Consider the following 18,405-nt stretch of genomic DNA (forward strand, 5'->3'; position numbering starts at 1 on the left):
TCCGGTTTCCGTGGGCTGGAACCAAATATGTTGGTTTGGGTTCGAAAGAGACGTTTGGCAGGAGGCCGCGAGCAGGCAGCGCGCCAGAAGGCAGATAGCCAGTTGCTCCCTTCCAGGGCCCAGACGGTGTGGGGCAGCAGGGGGGAGTGAAACAACAGAAAATGGAAAAAGAAAAAGAAAAAAACACTTTGCTGTCTTAAATAGATGCCGCTGTTGCGGAAACAAGGGGAAGAAAGAATTCCGTTTAGAGTGGAAAAAGCCATTTCTTTTCCCTTTGGGCCGCGATCTGCGCAACGAACCGCAGACAACGTGGAATCGCTCCTTTGTGATCGGGTAAAGCTAAAACCTCTGAGTTAAAGACGGGGAAGAAAAGGATCTCTCGACCTGCGCGTGATCTTTTCCGGTGGGGCGATGTGGGCGAGGCAAGCCGGAGACGGGCAGCCTGTGGAAACATGAGATCTTTGGGGCTCTTCATTTCTAATTTCTTTTTTTTTTTAATTAAAAACGAAGCTCACCTTGGAAGAAACCTGTTTCCGCACAGTTCACGGGATGGGATCTTTGAGGTGAGCTCGGTAGCATTCGGAATCTGAAATCCTGCGCCGAGCAGACTTTCGGATCTCAAATGAAACCTCCTTTGAACTGAGATCAATTTCTAGCAACTTGGCAACCACCAGCAAATGATTTGTTCTTTCCTTTTTCGGATCGTTTCCATTTTTGTGGACGCTTCTGTGACTTCACAGTCTGGTCCTGGGATCGCCTGGTGGTCTTCCATCCAAAAACTAACTGGGCCCAACCCTGTTTAACTTTAGGTGGTAAAGATTCCCTCGCATCACACTTCTCCTGGGGTCACCTACGTGCGTCTATTTTAGGCCCAGTCCCCCAAATTAATCCAGAATGTTTCCAAGTTCACTTTCTTTAATAGAGGGCCAAGAAAGAAAGATGAATATCGTCTGGCCACGCACTCTGTCCTGATAACCCGTTGCCTGAAATTGGCTGTCTTCCTAGATCTTCTTGACAGATGTTATAGGAGGAGAGCTGTGTTAGTTTACAGTGCAAAAAAGCCAGAATTTGGTAGCCCCTTTTCCAACCAAGATGTTATATTAAAAGGCATAAGATTTTGGAGCTACAACTCACAAAGAAAAAAATAAGATTTCTTGATTGGAAAAGGGGCTACCAAATTCCTCCTCATTTTTCCTGTGTTTTTTTTTTTTAATTTTATGTTGTTTTCTCCTTCCACCGGCTGCCGGTTTCGACGGGGACAAATGTCTGCTTGGGTAGGACTGGCAAGCCACGATGCCGTCTCCCCGGGGCGGCGAGCTGGCCCGTGAAACTGCTGAGCTGAGATTCTCTCGCTTCCATGTTGCTTCCCTTCCAGATGTTGACGAGTGCCAAGCTCACAACGGCGGCTGCCAGCACAGATGTGTGAACACCCCGGGGAGCTATTACTGCGAATGCAAGCCGGGCTTTCGTCTGCACGCTGACGGCAGGACGTGCCTCCGTAAGTTTTCCGTCGGGCCCTGTTCGGCCGCCTTGATGGCTTAGAGCATCCTGCACAATGCATTGTGGGAATATCCCATGGACAGAGGGAGCTGGTAAGGCTGTTCAATGCTCTGGTGCATCTTAGGGGATCGTATTCCAAGATTTATATATAAGAAAGCTGAAGTGTTGGCATACTTCAGGGATAGCAAACAAATTTGGGCCGGGATAGCCCTTAGCAACCCTGTTTATCAGCTGGAATATCCAGGTTAGTTGCAACTCGTACCCCACAGATTGCCAAACCCTGGCCAGTTTAGGATCTAAGCAGTGCAGGAGTGAGAATCCCCAGGGGGATCCTGCAGATACTTTTCAGGAGCCATGCCCGACAAAGAACTATTTTTTGCACACCTCTATTTCAACCCCTTTTTGTTTTTTTAAAGACTGGATTATTATCCTCCCCAGGAAGACCGTCCAGGGGGTTTTGACTAATTTGTTACGGCCAGGTCACAGCCGATGAGCCCGACGTTGCAAACGGCGGGTTTATTTCTGGAAAGAGCCGGAGGCGAAATCAAGGAATTTGGACATCTGTCATGCATTAAATTGCAATTCTGTTTTATTGGATTCCTCCTCCCATTCATCTCCGAAGCATTCGGCGGTGTCCTGGCTGGGCACGCTGCCTCGCTACGCGTTTATTGATGAGTTAGATTCTCCCTCCGGCCTTTCCCCGCACAATGCTCAGGACGGCTTACCTGCATCTTTTCCTTATTGCAACAACCCTGTAAGGTAGGGTGGGACCGATCCAAAGTTTACCGGCGAGGTTCTGCGGCTGAGAGGGGACTTGAAGCTTGCTGTCCTGGCTCCCCGTCCGACACCTTCGCCGTGACATCCAGAGTACAGTGATAACCCTTTGCAAGAAAGCAGACGCACGTTTATGAGTTTAAAAGAAGATTCAAATATATTGCATTATTGCAGATGAGAAAGTTGCGGCTGATCACGATGCAAATCAGCTGGAATAGCATCTTATTGATGATCTCTCACCTCCCACCCGTTGAGACAAGCTGGCACAGTTTGCTTTCACACAATGTTTTTCGAAGTTGGCCCCTTGAAGATGTGTGGACTTCAACTCCCAGAGTTCCCCAGCCAGCCATGCTGGCTGGGGAACTCTGGGAGTTGAAGTCCACACATCTTCAAGGGGCCAAGGTTGAGAAGCACTGGCCCAGTTGGATGGAAATATAAAGAGTTACCAATGGCACACCATTTTTGCTTTTGCGATCATTCACAGGTGGAAGATCTGATCCGTTCGTTCTTTATTGCACTGCACGTTTTATCAGGAAGCCTGAGCTACTGAATCAATCCAGCAGAGAAGAAAAAAATATATATTTCCCACTGGCCAACGTAGAGAAACGGTCACAGAATAAGTTGCGTGGTTTGCAAGGGCCACCCGGAAGATCCGAACGCAGACGTTGAGAGAGCTGCAAATGAATTGAACGGCTCATTTTATATGAATTTTTGCTAAGAGCTACGTCTGCAAATCAATGCATTCGATGCCCGTGTAGATCAGCAATGCAGAATCGAAAAAACTTTGCTATTTTAAAACGTCAGCTCCAAAATGAACACACTTTCCTGCCCTTCCGGGCCCCCCCCCATTTCTCAGCATCGCTTTTTGGGGCCCTGAACGGTGCGTTAAAAACGGCCTTCTCCCGTCTCACACGCTGGAGAGTTTTCCAGCTTCCACTCTCGGAACATATTTTGGTTTTATCGCCTGCCAGACGACTTCTGGTCCTTATTAGGTGTCCCAGGCTGGAATTTTTTCGGCGGGGTCAATGCAAACAAAATGCACGCGTTTTTGGCCAGCGCAGTTTGGAAAAAATGGCGAGGTTCAAATGGGGTGAGCGTTTGAGGAGGGGGGAAGAGATGCTCTGCCCAGCAATTGTAGAATTTCAGGAGGCGCCGAGAGAAAACGTACGGTCTAAATTTAAGACCGAAAGCCCTGAAACATCTTTGCAAGTTTTCTGATCCACGGATGAGCATTTAGGCTCCTCTGATGTTCTTGGCGTGGCTTGGCGTTCGTGTACGTGCTCTCTCCTTTTAAAAATTCCTGCCCCGTCGACCATCGTGATTGTCTTAAAGCTTGAGAAAAATGCCTTTCCAGCCTGAAAAATGCCAAGATTTCCCCAATGCTGTGTGGTGAAACAGTATCTTTCGGGCACATGCTTGGGGAGCAATTTTTTCCCCCTCTGGCTGAACGGGTGTGCAAATGAGTGCGCACTGGTGCCTTGGCTGCCCTCTTTTCCGGCTCATTTCCAAAACCCTTTTGCACTTTTTAACTCAGTCTTTGTCAACCTTGGCGTCTTTAAGATAGGTGGACTTCAACTCCCAGAATTCCCCAGCCAGCATGGGAATTCTGGGAGTCGAAGTCCACCTATCTGAGAGTTATCAAGGTTGAGAAACACTGTTTTAACCCTGGTTTGGCCCTGTGCGTGCTAAATGGTTACAAAAGTTTTTGATTGGAAAGCTTGTTGGATCCCCCCAAGGAACCAAGTTGTGGGAACGTGCTTCCATGTTTCGAATAATTGTCCATCTTAAAAAAAAATCACACAATTCAATTTACACCAGAAACCCTTCCTCGCTGCAACTTAATACATGGATTTGACCCCTATCTCAACGTTGGGGTTCTCTCCGTACAGAAGTTACATTTTAATTTGGCAGGAGATCCAGGCAAAGCAGAATTTTACTAGCAAGGATTGAATGTACGGGAGTCTATAATTTTATTTATTTTTTGAGCGTGGTTTTTGAGGTTCGTTCTTAGCCGGGAGTTTAATCGTGGTTTTTAGTCTGTTAAAGCTCAAGGAAGCTCACACGGGGGGGTTACGCAAAAATCTCTCCGGTTGTGTCTCAGAATTTGCCGTGGAAAAGTTTTGGGGCTAGAAATGCAGTTTTGGGTGCTTATATTATGCCCGGATCAAACTTGCACGTTGCTTCTGATCCAGTTTGGGCTCCTAAATCTGTTCAGTCCATTTTATTTTCTGTTTATAACTCGGTTCTTTCGAGCAACTTGGAGGCACTGCAGCCTTGCGCTGCAAACGCTATCCTGGGTCAATTAGCAGGATTAATAAAATAATTAATAATCACCCCCGTTAAGATCCCCTTCAAGTTCCATCACCGCCTTACGGTGTCTGCAGAAATGGGTTTTATTTCCCCTGGACCTGCATCTCCCACTTAGGACAAACAGAAGCACCTGGCTCATGCGTGGCTCCACCTGATGGACTTCCACCTGGCTAGTTTGTGGCTCCACCTGATGGACTTCCACCTGTTGATCCTCCCCTTTTTTCCCCCCCCCTCCCTAGCTGGAAACCCCTGTGCCATCAACAACGGGGGGTGTGAACACAATTGCGTGCAGCTCAGCGTCTCGCAGCACCGGTGCCAATGTCGGCCGACTTACCAGCTGAAAGAGGACGGGAAACATTGCGTGGGTGAGTCCTCCAAACCCTGGAAGTGCACCACAAACCTAAAATAATAATAATAATAGTAATAATAATAATAATTGGTTAGATGTACATGGCTGCTCATTTTGCAAAGCAAACATTGGCAGCTAATACAATAGAAGCCACAATCTAATTACAGATAGCAAGTAAAAGAACGATGCAATAAATTAAAATAAAAATACCACCGCTTAATGTGCACAGGGAACGTGATCGTTTGCCTGTCTTAAGTTTAACCACTTCTTGCTCTCTCTAATTACGGTCTTGGCTACCCTCTTTTTCCCTCTGTACAAACGGTACAATTTCTTTCGCTGATTTTCATTTTTTGCTGCAATTGTTCTCTCACGCGCACGTTTTCTCGACTTTCCTTTATATCCTCTTTCTGATTAATTTGCGGGAAGATTATTCAGTCGGCCATCCTGCCAATACAATACAATCCTTCTTTTTTTGCAGTCGTTTCCTAGTTTCAGCGTGTCAGCGTAACAAATCAAATCAGTCATGCTTTTAGATTTATAGTAATTCCTCTGCCAGGTATGCAGAGGACTAGATGCTTAAATGAAACATTTAAAACAAACTTTTTTCTAAACAGATGTTTCTTTCTTGCTCATTCTTGGTTCCCTTTTGCTATAGTCTCTAGCCTTGCTCCCCTCCCCTCCCCTCACATCACTTTTTCCCCTGGTCTTATTCATTCAGAATGTCGCTTGGAGTACGCCTGTTTTCCTCTTCCTGCCCCACTCCTTTTTCCTCTTGTGCCATGTCTGTTCAGATTATAAATCTAAAATAAGGGACTGTCTCTTTCTCTTGACTCAGCAACCATTCTGGTTTCACACAAAAGAGCATAAACTGGGTAAATGTGTGCCTGTATGTGCTAACAAGGTATGGTCAAAAAAGTCGGTGGTGCAATCAAAGCTCTGCCTGTTTTTCATGTAAGGCAGGTAGAGCTCTGATCACACCACAGCCGTCGCCATCTTGACTTTTTAGCCGCACCCCGCAGGCATCCCTGAATGCTGGCTGAGAACTTTGGGAGTTGTAGTGCCAACTGATCTGGGGGGCGCCTGGTTGGAAAGGCACAATTAAAAACTGGACAGGAGGAAGAAATGCCCAATTTCTTGACCGTGTCTGGAAGGAACTACGTAAAGATTTCTCCCCCGAGTTTCTCAGCTGACTTGAGGAACACTACCCCACAACACTACACACACACACACACACACACACCCAGCACAGCCAGTGCAGTTCCACAATCTGCAGTTCCACAAACCGTGGCTTAGCACAGTTGGGACGTCTGCCTATCGCCTGGCTCCTGCCTGTTAAGCCACCAAGCCTGGCTTGCTTGATCTGGGTGGGTGTTACATTGCAAACCCACCCAGTTAGGGACTTTCAGGAAACCAGAATTAAACCAGCCATGGTTTAACCCAACATAGGGAGCTCTTTTACGTGTGTCGCGTGCCCACGGCTAACACACGCCTCTCCTGCCTTGCCAGTGAGAAACCCGTGCGCCACTCAGAACGGAGCGTGCATGCACAAATGCCAGAATCATCACGGGGTGGCGCGTTGCGAATGCCACCCTGGCTACCGCCTGGGGCCAGACCGCAAAACCTGCAAAGGTAGGCAGGAACCACATTTCTCCCCCCGGCCCGAATGCTGGGTTCACCTTGCTGGGTTTTCACCAAGCCAGCTTCTCTTCTTAAACCACCATGTCGTGAGCACCCAGATCCGGCCGGTGGTGGTTTGCGTGGCGAGCTGCAGTACATCTTAAAGCTGGCTGGGGGATTCTGGGAGTTGAAGTCCACATGTCTTAAAGCATGCTGGCTGGGGGATTCTGGGAGTTGAAGTCCACATGTCTTAAAGCATGCTGGCTGGGGGATTCTGGGAGTTGAAGTCCACATGTCTTAAAGCATGCTGGCTGGGGGATTCTGGGAGTTGAAGTCCACATGTCTTAAAGCATGCTGGCTGGGAGATTCTGGGAGTTGAACACACAACTTAAAGCATGCTTGCTGGGGGATTCTGGGAGCTGAAGTCCACACATCTTAAAGCTGGCTGGGGAATTCTGGGAGTTGAAGTCCACATGTCTTAAAGTGGCCAAGGTTGAAAAACACTGGTTTAAGCCACTGACGATTCAATAAAAGAAAGTAATATTATCAATCTTAACCGTAGTTTAAAATGTCAGTGTTAAGAAGCATGAAAGCACTGGGCTTCTTTATCCAGAACATAAGAAAGATCCACCACAGGTTGTATCAGTGTTTGTTATACGATCAATGTTTCGGTCTTAAGTTGATGACTAGCATGAAGATCACCACTATTGGAACTTCATGTTGTTTGTCCGTATTGCAGAGGAAAAGAGAAGATAACGCAAGTGTGACAATGATTAGAATACCAATAGATTAAAAGAAAAGGAAAAAAGGGGGGAAAATTAGGTTTCTAACGTCCCCCTTTTTGTGCACCGGTTAATTACAATATTTACCAACACCAGAAGCCAAACTGTGATTATCTTGTGTTGCTCCCTTAACCCAGACATAGACGAATGCGCGACAGGCGTGGCGGCGTGCACACACGTGTGTCTGAATACTCGTGGTTCCTATCAATGTGCGTGCAACTTCGGCTACGAGCTCGGGACGGAGGGCAAGCAGTGTTACCGTGAGTTTGCGCCTTCCCCTTTTTCACGGCGACGTTTTAAAAAAGGGGTTGTGCAGAGCGCTGGGAATGATCAGGAACCATGCGGCGTGCAATGGAACGCCTAGATTGCAAACTCTGGATTTCTCTTTCATTTTTTGCAATCGAGAGAAAACAGGTTCTCGGTGATGTTCGAAGAGTTGCAGAAATATGGCTAGTTTGAGCCTTTTCCATGCGCTGGGCTGTCTGACCTCTCAAAGCGGTTTGTGGTTTTAGCGCGAATTTTGGGATTTTTATCATGGCTGTTCCCTAAATCTACCGTTCTCAAAATGTGGTCTGGGGGTCCCCGAGACCCTTCAGGGGAGTCCGTGAAGTCAAAGAAATAAATATTTTACCATTTCTCCGCTTTCATTTCTCATACGGTAAGTATTGATCGATATTAGCCCACATAAACCCACGTTCTATGGGGTCCTCAATCATTTTTAAGGGGTCCGGCGTCCCATTGGGGGAGATGGGCAGAATACCAATTTAATAATAAATAAAACGTTTGTGAAGCGCTGCCCTAAATGACAGCGAAGTGTGTCGGATTCCCGATTTTAACTCGAGTCCTTTTATTCTGTGCTGTGAACCCGTTTTGTGGAGGAAATACATCCTGCATCAATGATTTCGCAAAGCATAAAGCAGAATATAAGTGGAATCTCCCCGTTTAGAGGAATGAGATAAATGAGCCAATTGCAAATCTGGAAGGGAGAGAAAGATGTCGCTTTGGAATCTGCAAAATTTGGAATCGGGAGGGAACAAGAAGCGATTTTGGGATAATGGCAAGTTTTATTTGTTGCATCTCCCGCCCCCTCCCCTTAATTTTCTTGCAGGAATAGAAATGGAAATTGTGAATAGCTGTGAAACTAACAACGGGGGCTGTTCCCATCTGTGCCATCACACCACCTCTGGTCCGGTCTGTGGCTGCAATTTCGGATACAGCCTGGATGAAGACGAGAAAACTTGCATCGGTGACTCTGAACTCCGTGGGCCATTTATTGAGAAAATGACATTTTAGGGCTCTTGGACTGAGTGCTGGGTTAGAATAGGCACGATCGAAAACATAAAACAAATTTAAATTTTAGAAGAATTAAAAAGGACCAAACGAACGAAGCGGTTTCGGTTTTGCACGACCGGGTCCGATCGTTCCTGCCCCGCCCTGCCACTTCAAAGACCCCTCCAAAAAAAAAAAAAAAATTAGCATTGACTTTCATTGGCAAACTTTTTTGATGCCCTGTTTGTACCGGCTAATCTTTCCGGATGATGATATTTGAGGATTGAAAAGAGAATTCGGTTTCAACCCGCGCGTTTTTCTGAGAAGCGTGCCTTAAGGCGAAGGAGTTTCAAAAGGGGTTTGATCAAAATTCCCCTTTGAAATCCGGGAAGCTTGAATTAATTTGATTTCCCTGAATGGGGTTTTTAAAGCCAATCGAGGGCAGATCCAACCTGTAGCAACTGCATCATTAAGATATTCCCAACTGTTTCCACTTTTGCTCTGCACTCTTATCGTGCTGAGTGTGCCAGGAGTATGAGCAGGATAACCCCACCCAAATTTAGAGTTTTCCAGCCGGCTGGAATGATCGGCGACGTTGAAAAATGAGATTTCCTATCCTGAGGTTGGAAGCAAAGAGAGAAAAAAAACCCACTTGAGTTTTGCCCCTTCCGCGTTTCAACAATTGCAGGGTTTTTTCCCTTGTGCAGGAGGCCAGCGTGCAAAATAGGTTAATTCTGGCCTGGCTTGTGGTGTGAACTTAATTGAATAATAATAAAAAATTAAACTTGTATGCCGCCCGATTCTCAGCGACTCGGGGCGGCTCACAATGATCAAACCAGGTTACAATAACATCACAAGAAAATGTAGGTTAATTGTGGTTTCTTCGGGAGCATAAGGCCCAACCCCAACTAGTTTGATTTCAGAAATTTCTATGGCAGTGTTCTTCAACCTTGGCAGCTTTCAGAGGAGGGGGACTCCAACTCCCAGAATTCCCCAGCCAGCTGGGGAATTCTGGGAGTTGGGGTCTCCCTCCCCTGAAAGCTGCCAAGGTTGAAAAACACTGTTCTATGGCTTAGCAGCCGAGGCACCATTCACTTTCTGCCCAATCTTTTGGAAAAACGGGGCGCAGATTTGCACGGGAGAGATGCCTCCAAAAGCGAAACGCAGAATAAAACTGCAGGGGAAAAGAATCGAGAAACGTGACCGCAAGCGACGTCGAAGCTCGACATGCCTCACCTGGCTGGGATTTCTCGAGCCGACCGCGGCGGCCTGCTTTGCCCACATGGCATCGCTCGGGAAGTGTGCAAGCGCCGACCGATGCCAGCTGAAGGGCTCTCTTATTCCTGCAGATGCCGACGAATGTGGCGCCGGGTCTCACTGCTGCCAGCAAGGTTGCTACAACTATCCGGGGGGTTACGAGTGTGTTTGCAACGCCGGCTACAAGCTCAACCCTGCGGGCTGCGCCTGCGACGGTAGGTTGAATCCTAGAATGGAAGGGACCCTGGAGGACATTTAGTCCAGCTCCCGTCCAGGGCAGGAATCCGTCCCGTCGCACCCAAACATCCAGCCGATGTTTAAACAATGAAGGAACGGCCGTAAGTTGGAAACTCCCCTGTCAGATCTCGTGGGGCGTTTGTGCACTGCCTTCATGTGAACGAGGTTGGGAGGTTTTCCGGTGCGCTGCGGTGACTGTCAGATGTCCCTGGACCCCGCGGTGCTCTGGCTGTGCTTTTCGTGGGACGTTTTGCATTCTGTATTCTTTTCTTCCAACCTATTTTGGTCGATGGCGATATATTTTGCCGGATCGAAAACGGCAGGGTTAAGAAACGCTTGTGGGTGTCCCGTCAAAAACCACTTCCTTGTAACTCAAACTCGCTGGTTTTTATCCTGGAATAATGTGGAACTGTTCTGCCCTCTCTTCTACGGGAGAGCTGTTCGGATCCCTGCAAGCTTCTTGTCTCCAGATTAAACCCACCCGGTGCCTCCAAGCACTCCTCACGATTTCTTTCCAGATCTGGCAACGATTTTCTCTGGTCTACCAGCGGGAACAGAGAGAAATGGTGACAGGCCACTGGTCCCTGGGTCAAACCTTTCGGTGATGCATCGTGTGGTTTCTGTTTCTGGATGCATTTCCTAGCCATGAGAAGGATCAAGTCCTACACTGTTTTTTCCTGGGAGGTGGGCAACCCTGGTGTGAATTAATGTGGCACATTTGTGTGCAGGAAGAGAGGGAAGAAAGTTGTGAGGAACTAGGGTGAGAAAACTGGGGAGCAGCCGTCAAAAGCGGGTGTGGATTCAAAGCAAGGGCAGGAAATGGCGACCTCACTCTGAACTGGCTAGGTAGCATTCTCCCATTGCACTTGGCATTGGCTTCGCAACCACAAATCAGAGCGTTGGAAGGGACGAAACTAAAGACATAAGCTGTTATGTTTTTCAATATTTGCAAGTTGACACCTGTTTAATTTTTCCAGATCTGGACGAATGCTCTGCGAATAACGGCGGCTGCGAACATTTTTGCCAGAACCTGGTCGGTTCGTTTCTCTGTAGCTGCCGGGTCGGGTTCAAACTAGACGAAGATCGCAGAAGCTGCCTTGGTAAGTATCAGCACCTTGGGCTTTCCATGGTGCACGCGTGATCGGAGGATTTGGACACGTCGAAGAGTTTGGTGGGGACCAGGAATATAACGTGATATTTTCCAGACGTCTGGCATTCTTGATTTATTCCTGATTTATTGCAGTTCTTTTGCAACTTTTCTCTAAGAGCATCAGATTGTTTTCTGGCTGGTTTCCTTTCACTTTCTTTCTTGAACAACCTCCCTGTAAGGTAGGCTGGGCTGTTACGAGTGACTAGCTTGAAGCCTGTGAATGATGGTGGAAGCTATGTCTTCTTAGTCCAAACCCATCATTTTAACTACTCCACAACTGCACTCAGTTTCCCAAATCTTTAACTTTTAACCTTTGTGTAACCATGAGCTGGAAGTTTTGGAAAAAGCATTTAAATTCTGAACACTCTGCCCTGATTAGGGATGGCTGAATATGCTGATTTATCACAGGTCCTCATAATTGCAAATCAGATTTGCTTTGTCAGACTTAAGATTTTTTAAAAAGATTAAGACATGCAAGAACGTATGTGCATGTCTTTCTCCAAACCTGTGTAAGTATCTTTGATTTGCAGATTTATTGCAAATTTCTCATTGTGCTTTTTTGTACGTGACTTCTATGAATAAATGTATTTATAGGCAGACTTTTCCCCAATGCCTTTTTAAAAATAGTACCTGCCACTAGGGCTGGTTAATGGCAGCCGGCAACAAATCGAAAATCAAGCCGATAAATAAATAAAACGGCACGTTTTGCAAAGCGGAATTTTCGACGATGCCGGAATTTCAGTCGTGTCCGTTCCGAAGAGCAAAATGAAGTTCCTATTCAGCTGCTGACTGAAGGAATTTTGCTCGAGGGCCAGTTCAGGTGGGTTTTGTGTATTTGCTCTGCTCGTGTTTCTAGTCCTCTCTGTTCCCACCTTGATGGGGCAATCACTGGAGGCGTTTGCTCTCGCCGTAGCCCTCGAGGATCCGGTGGAGGCCTCGGACGGCCGGCGTGCGATCGTCCGTCCGCTCCCCCACGTGGCAGTTTTCCAGGATGAGCTCACCCAACTTTTTGATGAAGAATATGACGAAGAGGCGGAAGAGATGGAGGCGAGAGGAGAACACACGCTCGCTGAGAAATTCAGTAAGGGCAAATAAGACCTGCAACCAACCTGGCCGGGGTCTGAGAAGGAGCCTTCAAGTGGCCGGCCAGGCCCCCGGTGAAATCCTCCATGGCGGCTTTCCATCGCCAGTGGTCTCCTTACCTTTTGGAGCTGCTGGGCAGGCTCGGTTCTTTGGGGATGCCAAGGCAGAGTCTGCAAGTTGGGGTTTTGCCATCCCTTAGAATGGAGGGCCTGGTCTTGTCACCAAGCGATATCCGCTCTTCTCTTGCTCATTTCTCAAACTTGCCCGCCACTTTCTTTTGGGGGGTGTTGCGGCCCCTGCCATGTTGCCCGGGTTTTTTTCTCTGCCCCTCGCAGTCTGCCTGGATGACACCTTTGGCCCCGACTGCAGCCTGTTGTGCGAGGAGTGCCAGAACGGAGGCCAGTGCAACGAGCAGGGGACAGGCTGCGTCTGTGCGGACGGATGGACCGGGATCCTGTGCAACCAGAGTGAGTCGGGGCAGAGAGCCCGTCGGCTCCAGCAACGGGTGCAAGTCTGGGCATCGTGGCTAGGCAGAGAAGGGGCCCCGAAGCAGCAGTGTGGGGTGCGAAAGCAGCGAGCGAGTTGGTGTAGAACTGCAAAGCGGGTTCCTCTCTCGCGTTTGGCCACCTTGATCTCGGCTGGGGCTGATCCGGCCATGTTTCCAGCCTGGGAAATTCTGGGAGTTGAAGTCCACACATCTTAAAGCTGGCTGGGGAATTCTGGGAGTTGAAGTCCACACCTCTTAGAGTTGCCAAGGTTGAAAAACACAGGTTTACACTCATCAACCCCCACCGTCCCCCAGGGGCTGCTGATTCAGAAAAACGTCCACTTTCCTGTGAGTTACTCTGGTTTAGTTCAGGATTAGATTGGAGCCTGAAACCCTGTTGACTTCAGGAGGCCAGGCCTCCGTCTGATGAAATCCGGGTGCCGTTTTCTATCCTCGTGTGTTTTTGCACAGTGGAGGGTTTCTGATTGGGGCACTGGGATGGGCTTCTCCCACTTTTCCCACGGTTGATTTATTATCGAGAGCCAAGTGCATTTCCCAGAATTCCCTGGCAAGTACTTTCTTTGCTGAGAATTCTGGGAATCGAAGTCCATCCATTGGCCTTGGGCTGCATGGCCGAAGTGAAAAACTCAGACCGCCTCTGGAGCACGTCCATCACGTTGGAGTTCCATGCCACTGAATGGGCCCCAGGGGAATTCTGCGAGCCGCCTCTAAGCTGAATGGGGTCTTCCCTTCACAGCCTGCCCAGAAGGGACGTTTGGGAAGAACTGCAGCTCCCTTTGTCTCTGCCAAAATGGAGGCAGCTGCGACCCGGTGACGGGAGCCTGCCACTGTCCCCCTGGAGCCACCGGGAACCTGTGCGAAGATGGTGAGATCTTGTTCAGGATTTCTTTGCTGTCTTGCATTCTAATATTGCAAAGGTGACTCTCCTGGCTGGGGACGATGGGAAGGAGAGGTAATAGGCATATAGGGAGATGGTAAAACGTGCCTCTTTGCCCTCTTGATGATCTGCCCTTCTCAGCTTCCAAACTCCTTCCCTTGGTGGCCCATCTCTTTCAGTCTGCCCAAAAGGATATTTTGGAAAGCAGTGCCAGAAGAAATGCCATTGTGCCAACAGGGGACGCTGCCACCGGGTTTTTGGCACCTGTCTCTGCGATCCGGGACTCTACGGGCGCTTTTGTCACCTAGGTAAATCCCCCATGGTGGCTTCTTCTCCCCAAGATGTAAGAAGGACCCTCGGAGACCCCATCCCATTGATCTTCTTTCCCCATCTTGGGCCCCTTCATTTCAGCTTGCCCAAAATGGGCGTTCGGGATTGGTTGTTCTGGAGAGTGCCAGTGCGTGCAAGCCAACACCCAACGCTGCGACAAGCGAGATGGCAGCTGCGTGTGCAAGGCGGGCTACCATGGTGAAAGGTGCCAAGCGAGTAAGTTGGGTTGGGGACAAATCAGGGATTGATCACTGACTTGCTGAACGGGTTTCCAGCTGGGATCAGAGCGGGATGGGCGAAGAACTGGGGGCTGCGTTCGCACAAGAAGCCAAGCTTGGGTTGTGTTATCCTGGGTTTGCCTTTGTTGTGTGAATTTGGCCCAGTTCAGGAACCTGTGAAGCTTGTTGGGCGATGGCCTCGATGCTGGTAGGAAAGTGTCTAGGAACATTTGAACCCAAGACCTTCTGACTTATGTTTGGAAATAGAAGGGAGTCTGATCCAATAGGAGAAAAACAACCTGGTGTCTTCAGATGTTTGGGACTTCAACTCCCATCATCCTGAGCCAGCAGGGCGAGCAGGTAGCAATTTAAGGGAGGCGTCCACCTAACATGTCAGGAGCACCACGTGGCCCATCCCAGGTCTACTTTAATTGGAGATGAAGATGCAGCTCTTCCTGAGCCAGCTTGAGGGGGGGACCATAGGTCAAAAAAGTCAAGATAGTAGCCCCAACCCCATGACCCAAGCCGTGCCCTTTTTGTTCTGTGTCAAAAACGCCAAGATGGCAGATGAATCGAAGTAGGGCTTTGATTGGTGGGTGGTGGCCACCATCTTGACTTTTCCAACCCCTTCTGTGGAATCTAGCCTGAGCCTTTTGGGGTGGAAAAGAATCCAGGGTATTCTGCGTAACGGGTTTCCTCCGAGTCTCTTCAACTCTTGGCTGTGTGAATTCCTACATCTGGATATAGTGGAGCAGAATGGAAAGGAGATGCCAAGATTGTTGGGTGGGAGAGTTGGTTTCTCCTCTGGGCATACCCATGCCCTTCTTGTCCCACCCACATTGGCTCCCAGGATCTCCCCCATGGCCTGCCCTCCCTCCCTTCCTCCTTTCCATCCATCCATCCATCCATCCATCCATCCATCCATCCATCCATCCATTGGTGGCACCCCCATGCTTGAGTTGGGACTTGCAAGAGATGATTGCCCACCCAGATGTTCTCCTTGATGGTCCCCCTTGACCATGAAAGTGACGCAGAGTTTCTGGTCTGCAGAGTGCGACCTGGGCCGTTACGGGCCAGGGTGTAGGCACAAGTGTAACTGCCCCTCTGGCGTGCCCTGTGACCACGTGAGCGGAGAATGTCACCAGCAGTGTGCCGAGGGCTATTACGGAGAGGACTGCCAGCAAGGTAGGTTGTGATGGGTCCTACCTGGTGGGCGCGATGACATTTGTGGAGAAGATCCAGGTGTTGCTCATCATTCTTGAAGCTCTTTGTAGTATCCTGCAACGGAAGGGAGCTTGGTGGTTGATGTCACGGCCACGTTCCTCTTTCTGGCCACCATTAGTGTAACAGTCAAAGCTCTTCCAAACAGTTTGGAATAATCTCATTTTTCTTGAACGACAGAAAAGAAGCATTTGCCCTTGTGTTAAAACTTTCATATAAGGAGGTGTCATGATGGAACGATCTGGCTACGGCTGAGGAAGGAGAGCATGTAAGGGTTTTTTAAGGTAGTTGAGGTGTTAAGCCTTTAAGGCAGTGTTGTCCAAACTTGGCCACTTTAAGATGAGTGGACTTCAACTCCCATGCTGGCTGGGGAATTCTGGGAATTCTGGGAGTTGAAGTCCACTCATCTTAAAGTGGCCAAGTTTGGACAAACTGCTTTAAAGAGACGACCTAGCTTTTCACAAGGGCACTCTTGGGTTCTGGGTTCTCATGCAAAAAAATTCAGAAACCATTTTAACGGCCAGAGAACATCTGCCCGACATCTGCCCGTTAGCAGCAAAGGAAGGATTCCCAGCAAACAATGCTCTTATTGTTATATTGTTTTTTGGTCTTTTAATTAAGATTTATTGTTGTTTTATTGTGAACCGCCCAGAGTCGCTTTTTCGTGAGATGGGCGGTCTCTAAATTTAAAATATAAATAAAATAAATAAATGAAATCCCCCCCATCTGAGCCTTCCCCTGCTCGCCCCGGGTTATTGTTTTTCAAACTTTTTTGACCGTTTCCAGATCGTCTCGAGTCAAGCTGCTGCTGCTCTGGGATAGAAGCAGCTGTGAAATTCACGTTGCATTGGGAAATTTGAGAAATGAAGATTTTAACATAGAAGTGGGGTAGGATTTATTCTGGGTGGCCCCAGAGGGCAGAACCAGAACGAGGGGGTTAAAATGAGAAAGAGGTCAAATGGGATTTTTTTTTGGTTTTTTACTGTTGCATTTCTTACATTTCTATTCTGGCATTTATTACGTTTACACGATGCCGCGTTTATACCCTGATTTTTCTCTAGGACAGCAAGGAGACCCGGCAATCTTCCAAATGTCGGGCGTTTCATTTCCCAAATGCCTTTGCAAAAACGTCCACACGCCGCTGCTTCTCAACATCTGGAAGACTGATTCTGAATTTTTCAATGCGTTGGTTTTGAATTTTCGGCAATCGTCGGGGTGGCAAAGTTGGGGCAAAGCTGGGATTTTGTTCCGCACAGCACGAGAAGAGAGATTTAAAGGGGTGTCTTTTTTTTTCTCCTCGGTAGAGTGCCCTGAAGGGAAATTTGGCGTGAATTGCCTTCATTCCTGTTCCTGTAATGGTTCTTCTTGCAGCCGGTTCACTGGGGAATGCCACTGCGTGGCTGGCAAGACGGGGCTGGCTTGCGACCAAGGTGAGTCAAGAGGATCAAGTCTCTGGAGGTTCCGCGGTCCCTATTTTACAAACTTGCCACCGCATCGCAACGGGAACAGATAAATCCCAGGCGGATGTGAAAGAAGTGGGCGATCCAGCAAGAAAGCCGTTTTGAGGTTTGGAAACTCCTCGATCAGCTCTGGAGCTCTTTGACGAGCGCGTGGATCCGACGTCACCCCGCTTCTCTCGATCAGCGCGCTGCCGTTCTTGCGGATCGAAATAGATCAAACCGTGCGCCGAATTACGATCGAGAGTGGCGTATCTTGAGAAAAAGGGATATATTTGTACGGGGAGCAAATGAAGGCATTTGAATGAAAACTTTGCGAGAAATGTCACTCTTTTTAATACCGGTTTTATATTTGCTTTAATATTCGGTCAGAGAGAGCGAGAAGGACACATTGCCAAAGAAATTAAAGCAATAGAAAAAGATCAAAAATGCATTAAGGTGGCGCCAGAAAACAGTTCTGTTTTTAAGCCCAGAATTCAACCTAGTTCTAGAGCAAATGCCTCTTGCTGGTCTGTGATTGTAGATTTGGGCCAGTGTAGATTTTTTATCGTAAAAAGCGCAATCAGTAGATCCGTAATTCTTCACATAATGCTAACATTTTGGCTATATGGTTCAGAATCCCATTTGCAATTTTAAACCATGTTAGACTTTCCAAAACTAGATTAAATGGATATTAAATCAAAACAGGGTGATGCTGGAGTAAGCTGGTTACTGTATTGATTTATACTTCCAATGTAACTGAGTTGGCAGTCAACCCTTTTGAAATATTCTCTGAATAAACCTGGATATATAAATATGATCAACCAATCAATCGATCAATCAATATCTTTTGTTGAACTGATCGCATTTTAACATTGTGAGAAACATACTTAATATTCTTTAAACACTGATTTCTTATTGCAAAGTCCTCATAAATGTCTAACCATCAGTTTAGCTATATGCTTTCATGGTTCATTTAAAAAAAAAATGTGGATTTGGAATAATCCAGAACCTGTTTCAGTGGGGAGAGTAAATCAGGACCGTCACCAAATTGAAATTGTTCTGAACAATACAGATTTCTCTTGCAGTAACTCTTACAGTTAAAAAAAAACTTGATTGGTAACTCGGTTAGTTAAGATAGAAATAGCCCATGAATTAAGAAAGAAGGAAAGATTTCACCTGCTGTTTTCAAACTGGAGTCATCCCACAAGTATAAATTGAATGTGTGAATAATTATATTTCCATGTCTGGATCTTCCAAATACGCTTTGCAGCCTTTAGTCCTTCAGAAACAGTTGACTCTGAGAAAAAGAAAGGAATCAGACCTTGTATAATCTGGGAAGGTCACATAAATCAGGCTTAAATGATTAAGGACACCACCGTTAGCTTAACTGGAAGATTACATTGGCCAAGGTGTTCGCTGTCTGGTTTGATGATGGATAATGATGGAGTTGGAAAGAATCATGGTTTGTTATGGGATGTGGCTAG

The 18,405-nt window shown here is 47.6% G+C and overlaps 1 protein-coding gene across 4 annotated transcripts in view; it reads left to right on the top strand.

Moving 5' to 3' along the window:
• The window catches only part of MEGF6 (multiple EGF like domains 6), a 68,678-nt gene that overhangs the window by 32,461 nt on the left and 17,812 nt on the right, over window positions 1–18,405 (top strand). For all 4 annotated transcript variants that reach the window (XR_015795465.1, XR_015795466.1, XM_025167918.2 and 1 more), the window contains 14 exons: window positions 1,376–1,498; window positions 4,824–4,949; window positions 6,440–6,562; window positions 7,470–7,592; window positions 8,441–8,578; window positions 9,951–10,073; window positions 11,073–11,195; window positions 12,159–12,326; window positions 12,664–12,795; window positions 13,573–13,701; window positions 13,893–14,021; window positions 14,125–14,259; window positions 15,312–15,446; window positions 16,787–16,912. Coding sequence is in view for 2 of the 4 variants with exons in the window: in XM_025167918.2 (XP_025023686.2) it covers window positions 1,376–1,498; window positions 4,824–4,949; window positions 6,440–6,562; window positions 7,470–7,592; window positions 8,441–8,578; window positions 9,951–10,073; window positions 11,073–11,195; window positions 12,159–12,326; window positions 12,664–12,795; window positions 13,573–13,701; window positions 13,893–14,021; window positions 14,125–14,259; window positions 15,312–15,446; window positions 16,787–16,912 (1,833 nt within the window). In the remaining 2 variants the exon portion in view is untranslated. The remainder of the gene's footprint in view (window positions 1–1,375; window positions 1,499–4,823; window positions 4,950–6,439; window positions 6,563–7,469; window positions 7,593–8,440; window positions 8,579–9,950; window positions 10,074–11,072; window positions 11,196–12,158; window positions 12,327–12,663; window positions 12,796–13,572; window positions 13,702–13,892; window positions 14,022–14,124; window positions 14,260–15,311; window positions 15,447–16,786; window positions 16,913–18,405) is intronic.

The sequence above is a fragment of the Python bivittatus genome, unplaced genomic scaffold (assembly GCF_059951505.1).
Source record: "Python bivittatus isolate LINGU-HERP-01145 unplaced genomic scaffold, Pbiv_v1 ctg000090_np1212, whole genome shotgun sequence".
Classification (NCBI taxonomy): domain Eukaryota; kingdom Metazoa; phylum Chordata; class Lepidosauria; order Squamata; family Pythonidae; genus Python; species Python bivittatus.